This window comes from Eucalyptus grandis, chromosome 8 (assembly GCF_016545825.1).
Source record: "Eucalyptus grandis isolate ANBG69807.140 chromosome 8, ASM1654582v1, whole genome shotgun sequence".
Lineage (NCBI taxonomy): Eukaryota > Viridiplantae > Streptophyta > Magnoliopsida > Myrtales > Myrtaceae > Eucalyptus > Eucalyptus grandis.
In genome coordinates, this window is record NC_052619.1 from 55,210,390 (window position 1) to 55,219,263 (window position 8,874).

An 8,874-nucleotide genomic window follows, 5' to 3' on the forward strand; every position below is an offset into this window, starting at 1 on the left:
TTTATATACCCAATTATGAAAAAGTGTCAACGTGAACTTCTTCTTTTTTTCTTTATAGATATGCAATGACAAACTCTTTCTTAAGAATTATCTCTAAAACTGACACATAATACTCTAATTTACAATAGATTTATTATTCTTCTTACAGAGAGTGTTTCTTTTGCATGCTACTCATTCTATTTCCCATTACGGTTTGTACTTGCCTCATTCAATACCATTACTTGAGCTAAAAAAAAAAAAAACAATTCTTACCGCATTAGTTTTGATGAATTCTAATGTTGCAAATTAGCAATTATTGATGGTCCTAACATTTTCTGTAGCTCTTCCCCTATAATATTTTTTTAGAACATTTTAATTGTTTTCTCCAAATATCTCCTTAAGGATTGCCTTTGTAAGTGAGACGCGGAACTTTAATTTAGTAGAGATTAATCATTCTCCTTGCGAGGAGTATTGTTCTAGCACTCTCCACTCAATTTGCATTCATCTAGGATTTGTGCCTGTCTCATTCATTACCATGGGCCCAAATATGTGCTATCAAAATGATATCTCGATAAAGTTGGCCAAACACGGAAATTATCTTGAAATGAAGTCGGTGGTTTAATCTGACAAATGTGAGCAGAGCAAGTGGTAAAACCCAACTTTTCGCGTGAACGGCCTAGAGCCTTTAATTATTTATCTACGAACAATAGTCTCTTTTATTCAAGCGTCGCTCTCGCTCTGCACGCTCTCGATTCCAACATCCCAAAAAGAAAAAGGCGAGGTAGCTACAGACAACCCAAAGAAAAGGCTATGCTAAAAAGACATGAATTGGGGGTTAAGAGCACATATAGATGTTCATTTATTCAACTCCTTAAACTTTTGTTCTTGCCTCAGCTGCATGCATAGAGGAGCTTGAGGCAATACACTCATGCAAGTACAGTAGCTCAAACTAACTTGAGCACCATTATTTTGACATAAAGTTTCCTATGGAGTATTCCCTACGATCCCGCTCATACTTCAAGGGCAGAACACGACCCTGTAGTTTGTTCCACCAGGGCAGGTGAAAGTGCTGGTCTGATCATCCTTAGGGTAACTGTAAGCATCTGGGCACCTATCCTTGAAGAACTTGGAGAAATTCGTGGGTCCGCAGCTTCCAGAGTTGCAACAGTACTGGTCGGTCTTGAACACGGTGCAGGGGTTGTTGCAACCGCCGGGCGCCTTCAGCTGGGTAGGGCACTGGCCATTGATGTCGGCCGTGCACTTGATCCCACGGGTGCACCCACTGGAGGTCGGGCTGAAGTCCATGGGAACGTTGAAGCCGTCAACCAGGGAGATGTCGAAAAAGTCCTTGCCACCGAACTGGTTCAGCGCGTACTCGGCCAGGGTGTTTGGGGGCTGGCCAAAGGATTTGCACTCGAGGACACCGCCACAGTCGCCGGTCTGGCACTTGCCCTTACCTGCCCCATCAAACTGGCAGTTAGTCCGGGCCCAGATACGGGCTTGTTTCGTGCCAGGGCTCACGTTCAGGCTCCAGGACTGGCCTCGGTCGAGCCGTCGGCCACCTCCTGGGACTGCTGCGGCCTAGACCGTGTAGGGGCAATTGTTCCTGATATCGAAAGTGGCAGCATTGGCAGAAGTGAGGAAGACGTAGAGCAAGAGGACGGAGGAAATGCAAATAGCACAGGAGCGAGCCATGCTTAGGGTTTGCTCAGAATTTGGGCGTGTGATTTCTCTGTGTGACAGTGCTTGTGTAGTAGATGGTGGGTAATGAAGAAATGCGTGAGGGTTTATATAGGAGGAAGTGTAGCTAGGGGTTGGTGGAGAGAGCCCAACAGGTGTCTCCACATGATTAGTTGATTGAAATAATAGATGGGGTTTGATGATGTTATCCTTGGCTTGGCTCGAAGACAAGTCAAGAATGAAGATAAAGCCTCCACGATGCACAGAAGCTTATCTGTAACCGGTCAACAATTTTTACTATTGCAAAGCTCCAAGTTTTTTCCTTGCAACCAGGGGAGTTTTCTTGCCGTGCGAACGAGAGCTTTATCTTCGGGGAGGGGCAAATGGGTTTGGCGATTATCCACCATTTAGGCCCTTCTGCTAAGAAATTTCAGACCGTGCCATAAAACTTGAGCTCAAAATATGAAAATTAGGAAAAACGAGAAGGAACTGAACAGGGAGAATTAGCAGGTGAAGTTCTGCAAGACAAGTATGTGAGCTACAGCCTACCTTTTCGAATATAAGTATCTACATGTTATTTGATAATTACATGCATTAATCTCGATACTTTAACACGAAAATTATAACATTGTTCCCTGATGCAATTTCCCCATGTGGATCACATGGGCATTTCAAGTTTTGAACTACTAGAGATTGTATACTTATGATGACACTATAGAGAAATCTCTCTAGTGGGGGATCGATAGAAATAATGAGGTCGTGTGTCAATTGCACTAGTCTCACAAAGTCTGGAATAACTTGGTTTAGGAGTTAACGGTGAGCATAAAAAGTCACACAATAATTCAAAAAAGAAAATAAATAAATTTTTTTTTTGGTCACATGGCAATGGAATTTGCTTCTCTTTTCATGGTCTTGGCTTCAAGCATTGTTGAGAGGTTTGAAATTAAATTAAATCCAGAATGCATCGGGTTGTTATTGGGGGAATGTGCCCTTAAGATCGCCTGGGAGTTGGACGTCTAGTTGATGTGCATGAAAACTAACTTGGCCACTACTTGTCCCCGCTATAACAAACAAATCACTATATATGGTCATATCGAGTATAATCTATCATTTTCAACTCGGTATTATTTAATTATATATTTTCCAAATTTATGATTATATAGATATTCTTTAATTTCTTCTTTCAAGATATTAAATAAAATTAAACTTTTTCCAATGGGCAGCGATCACTCTCCATTATCACAAAAAGATTGAACTCTCCTAGACAAATTAAACGTTATAAATGGTAAATCACTTTAGAGTTATTATTTATGAGTATTTCTTCCACTTGAAAGTTATTTTCACTTAGTTGTTTTTCTTTTAAAAGTTTTTGGTCTTTTGATGGTGTTATTTGGGAGAAAATTATGCTTGGGGGATCAAAGTTCACCATGAAGAAGAATCCACAAGCATTATTGTCAAAGTCTTGACTAAGAAAATGCGACGCAGGAAAAATTATAAGTAGAAGAAAGAGGTGCAATCACGTGCTTACACTTGTTAATCTCATAGGACAAGTCGGGTACCTATCCTAGACAAGAACCTTATTACAAGGAAAGAGATTTTGAATGGGAAGGTGAAGAAAAGTCGTCTGAGGAATTCAAGATGAGTACGATTTCGACTAGTGGCATCACAGTAAGCACCAATCCATGCGCGATGGGCGCATTATGTCCGTTCATTAACTAGCACGCGAGCTCTCTCTCTCTCTCTCTCTCTCTCTGTTGTTTTTTGTTTTTTGGGGGGGACATTGGGATGAATAGCGGGGATTAATTCTCGTACGCAAGAGTAGATAAGAAAAAAATTGTTTGTGTTGGGTATAAAGTGGATCAAGATTTGTTGTAAAAGAGACCTTTGGCTGGATATCGTCCCAATACACACAATTTGACCGCGGAGTCTCTTGCCTGGTGAGACAGTGGCGAATGATTATGAACAGCAATTAGAATCGTGGAACAACTTGCATGCCTTTTTTTAAAAGGAGCAACCATATGAGAACAAAATCAAATATGGGCACAAAATTCCCAGAGATCGAGGAACATACACACAACTGCTGGAACTACCCCCTCTCTGCATCATCAATTAAATTCCGGCATGTATTTTTATCTTAGGTGTTATATTTTCAATTATATTCTAGTGTAGCATCTTCGTATTCTCAAGTTTGTTTTCAATTAAATCCCCACGTAGTTTGTTTGCACTTGGTTTCATTATAGAGTTTGTATTTTTTCAAGCCTTGTAATCAATTAAATTCTAACAAGATTCATGTCCGAAGTCACTAGAAAATCTATCCCTTCTATTTATAAATCGAAGAATGACTTTTTGTTAAAGATATTTTTTTGTGGAAGATATTATGGTTAATAGGTAATTTGGTTCTAAACTTTTCAATTTGACCAATTTAATTTCAAGCTTTTTAATGATTTTCCAATATAGTCATTTTGACCAACTGTGGCTGAAAATCAAGGCTGAGCAAAAAGAACCGCTTGAATCAGGAGCTTCCTAGACTGAACCAACTTGACCGGTTAGGTCTAGTCCTTAAAGACACCGGTCTGGTTTTCGGTTCTATGAAATTGAAACCGGTGAATTTTGGTCCAGTCCCTAGTTCTAGAAAATCATTTGAACTAAAGCCTCGAATTAAGGCCTTTCTTGGTGATGTTGTTCAATCAACATTGCACTTGATCATAGCCACGCCAACAAAGTTCAACCTCTTTCCTCACTAATTAAAGACGCACTATTATCTCTCCCCCCTCGGGCAAGAGATAAGCCACTCCAAGAGTCCCACATCAAACAAATAGCAGAGAGCATAAGAGAGTTTGTGTATAAAAATCAAGCTTAGCAACTCTCTCCCCACCTCACCTGCAAGAGATGAGCCACTCCAAGAGTCCCACATTGAACAAATAGCATAGAGCATAAGAGAGATGAAAGTCAAGCTTAGCAACTCCTTCAAGCACATCTTCCCCCCCCTCCCTCCCTCCCTCCCTTAAAAACCGGCAAGAGATAAGTGAAATTAGAAAAAAAACCGGCAAGAGATAAGTGAAATTAGGAAAATGACACTTAAGTGTCAAAATCGGAACAAAATAGATCACTTAAGTGACGATAACGAGAAATTTCGGCCAAAATGCTAACATGGTGATTTTTCGGCCAAAATGCTAACATGGTGATTTTTCAGCGAGATAAGTGCAAAACGATGTTGTTTTGCACACTAATGTGTAAACAAATGCAAAAATGACGTCGTTTTGTTTCTGACATGGTAAATAATTAATATAAAAATTAGTCTAATTTAATTTAAAACTAAATTTATTTAAAACATTTAAAATAAAAAAAGGGGGTGGGGGAGGGAGGAGGCACGTGGCTGAGGGCTAAGTCCTCACCGCCGTCACCGGGAAGCCACCTTTTTTTTTTAAATTATTAATTTATTAATTTGTTAATTTTTTATAATTTAATTAAATTGATTTTTATATCAAAATTTGAATTTGCGCCAAAACAATGTTGTTTTTGCATATCTTTGCTCAATTAACTCTCCGACAAGCCACATAGGCAAGAAAAATAATAAAAAATTGTTACGTAAGATTTCCAGCGGAGTTCGCCAAAGATGGTACTTAAGTATCTAACTTTTCAAAAAAAGTGGCACTTTTCACTTTCTTAATTTTGGTCGGTTAAGTGTTCCTGCATGCCAAGTTTTGGCACTTGGGGTATACTTCTTGCCCACTCCAAGAGTCCCACGTTAAACAACTAGCAAAGAGCATAAGAGAGTTTCTTTATAAAAGCCAAGCTTGGCAACTCCTTCAAGCGCGTCTTCTTTGGCGTTTGGCTAAGATCAAGCGTTTAGCTTGTGAAGTGTGGTCAATGAACACAAATGCTAAAGTAGTCGATTTCATTGAATTGCTAGAGAACCAAACCGAGCCGATCGGTCCGATCCTAAATTGTTCCAAGCTCCTTCAATTCGGTCCTCAATTCCGAGAATGGGATTCGATCTTTTTGGTCCAATTCCTAGTTCTAAGTTGGGAATCGGACCGCCCAAGAACCGATCTTCCCTACCAAAAATCACTGACATGGCATGCAGACCCTTGCATAGTGGTTGGCAAGGGTCATGGGTCATCGCTGAGGCCCTTCTAAGAAGATGAACAATGGAAAAAGAAAAAGAAATATAAAAAATTCTAGAATTTTTTAAATTATGCAAAAACCATCTACGTCACTGTTGATATTGCAATGTAAGACGATTGGCGTTGAATGGGCCACCATGTTAGCAATTGGACTACATTGAAAAATCGTCAAAAAGTTTAAAATTAAATTTGCTAAGTTGAAAAAGTTTAGAATTGAATTAGCTGCCATACAATTGGTGTAGGACCTTTTGGACAATATTTTCAAATAAAATGTCACTAAGTTTGAAAGAAGATAACTACCATTAGCTTCTTGCTATGGGATAGGACTTTTGAGAAAATTCTAATAATGGTGGAAGTGCTTATGCTTTGCTTTTCCGACGGTGAGAGAAAAATAAAAATAAGAATAAGCATTCTTCCTTATTATAAATAAAAGTTCGAGTTTGAAAATCATATTAATCTCTTTTGTTTTTTGGTTAACTTGAGAAAAAAAGGGACACTGCAAGAACTGAACAATGAGCCATACAAGGTAGGAAACACTGTGAGTATGTTTATAAGGGAAGAAGGCAACCCATCCAATCCAATCGGGTGACAGTAAAACTCAGAATCGCTTAGCTCGAGAAAGCTGTCTAATGCTTGCAACTTCCATCAGCTCTATCCATTCATAATTAGCCGATTGAATTCGGATCAATTGCAACATGGTAGAAACTTTTGTCACACAAATTTGCGGATGTAGAGACGGATCCCACAGTCAGATGGAAAACAAATTCCGTATTAGACAAGTCAATGGTGCTAATCTAAAGTGACTAAATCATCTCAAATAAGAGCTTTTGGCTGGCCGGTGACTATTCGTGCCATCAGAAAAGAGGTATTTTGGTTAAAAAGTTGTGATTATATTTGTTTTTTCTTTTCTTTTCCATTTTTTTTCTCTTCCCTCCCAACCATCTTTGTCGATGTGCAGCGGAGGTCACCCATTGTAGGTGAGGGCCTCCCTCACCTGGGCAAGCAAGGCAGCACTTGCTAATGCCGGGCAAGGGTGTTCCTTGCCAACACCAAGCGAGGGCCACCCTCCTCAGCATCAATCAAGGGCTGCATTCGTTTGAGTTCAGCTACCTTTGCCATGGCTAGGGAGAGAAGGGGAAAAGGAAAAAATAAATAAATAAACATAATTTTTTAAATTAAAATACAAAAATACCCTTCGATATGAGAGGTTTGCCCTTTTCTAAAATTAATATGACTACTTTAGGCTCTTATTTGAAACAAGTTCCACTTTAAACCTTTATTTAATACGATTTAACCACTTCATATCCTTATTTGAAATAAAATCTACTTTAGACTCTTAATTAAGAAAATTGGGGCATTTCAGGCCATTATTTGGATTTTTCCTGATTTTTCTTTTACAATTTTAGATTCTCACTCATTGTGCTATCTCTGGTAAATTTCTTTGTGAAGCCACATTGGTCGATAAACTAGTGCCTTTATTAAAGAGAGAATTTGCAAAATTTAAATCTTAATTGAGTAGTTGAAAAGTCATGTGAAATGTATTGGGAGGGCTATTAAATTTTGGTCAAACACACACATAGACGTACTTCCTGCACTTAAATAAATTAATGTCATGCCCCTAATATGGAGTAACCCATCAAAAGATTTCAAGGCAGGAAAGGAGGGAAATCCCTATTAAATCCGTTACCTTGTGCAAAAGGGTAAAGCCTCTTCATGTATAAAATGCAGCATCTTTACATATTTCGGTACAACCTCTATTTCGTCTGTATATAAATAAGCTGCTTACCCAAATCGTTTCTCATGCTCATACACAAAATCAGAAACTTCCAAGAGCAGGAAATAACAACCAAGAGATTATAAAAAATAAAAAATAAAGATGAAGAACTTCCAAGTTGCTGCACTCCCTGTGCTAGCTCCATTCTTAGCTGCTAGTAAGCTTCTGATTTCTCATACTTTTTAACTAATTATGCTTGCCTAATCAGAACTGTAAGCTTGCATGAATAAGATCCTATTTTTAATTTCTTACAAGGAATAGACCTAACTTTGTGCTTTTCCTACGTTATTTTTACATTTAGGCAATGTAATTTAAGGGAATTATACAGGACGCGTGCGGCAAGGACTCATGATTTCCCCAGCCGCGAGGAGTCAGGACCAAGCGTGCAATGCCTTTTGCCATGAACTGATTGGAGCCATAGAGAGGCCTCATGGCTTTTGCAGTAAGGATGGAACCAAAGTGCATTTGCTTTCACCCTTGCTAAGTGCCCTGAAATAGTCACTGATTTCCCAGGCTCGCTTGATCGATAAGGTCGCTGCTTTTTGACCTTTGAAGATGGTCTTTTCGATATAGTGATCATTTGTGACATTGAAAAATCAATCTAATCTCCCTAGTCTTGATGTGCATAGCCTATCTTTTATTTGATGAGGAAGAAACATTTAGCTTTGTCGCCCAAAAGTTGTATCCCGGAACACCACCTAACTAAATTGGAACAAAGGTGAATGGCTAAATAGGACATGCGTAGGCAATATAACAAGAAGCATCCGAACCCAAGATAGGAGTAGAGTATGACGGCGAACACTTGTTCCAACATCGGATTGGGTCAAGATCTCTTGCCGAATCGTGCATTTCCCTATCTCGGAACGTTGGACCAAATACTAGAACTTGCTTTGCGAAAAACGCTATGACTTTCAATGTTGTAATTAGCATGGTCATCTTGGAAAAACACATGTATCGACAGTCGCTTCTACAGCTAATTCTGGCCACCCAAGCACTTTTACCATTTGCTGACTTAACATTTTCTAAACTTAGTAATTTATTTTATGCATTCTTGACTAATAACGTGGATTTTACATTTCTCGAAAAGCAACATCACTACAACTATTAATAGATTTTCTACATGTTCAAGGAAAATCTGGTCCACGAAATAATCAACTCACGGTAGCATAGAAAAATCCCATATCGGACAAGCAAGACAAGAATTTGCCACTGGCAACTGAATAAACTTATACTCGGAGAAACATATTGGTCAGGTTGCTAGCGCTGCTCGGCCCTTTCCGCCTTCTTCCAATTAAATTTAGGACAAGGAAGAGA

General features: G+C 39.0%; 1 protein-coding gene across 1 annotated transcript; it reads right to left on the reverse strand.

Moving 5' to 3' along the window:
• Positions 1 to 814: 814 nt before the first annotated feature.
• LOC104415098 (thaumatin-like protein) lies at positions 815 to 1,738 on the reverse strand. The gene has a single exon (XM_010026338.3). It carries the CDS (start codon positions 1,282 to 1,284, stop codon positions 997 to 999), a length of 288 nt encoding a protein of 95 aa, XP_010024640.2. The 5' UTR covers positions 1,285 to 1,738; the 3' UTR covers positions 815 to 996.
• Between the last annotated feature and the right edge of the window lie 7,136 nt (positions 1,739 to 8,874).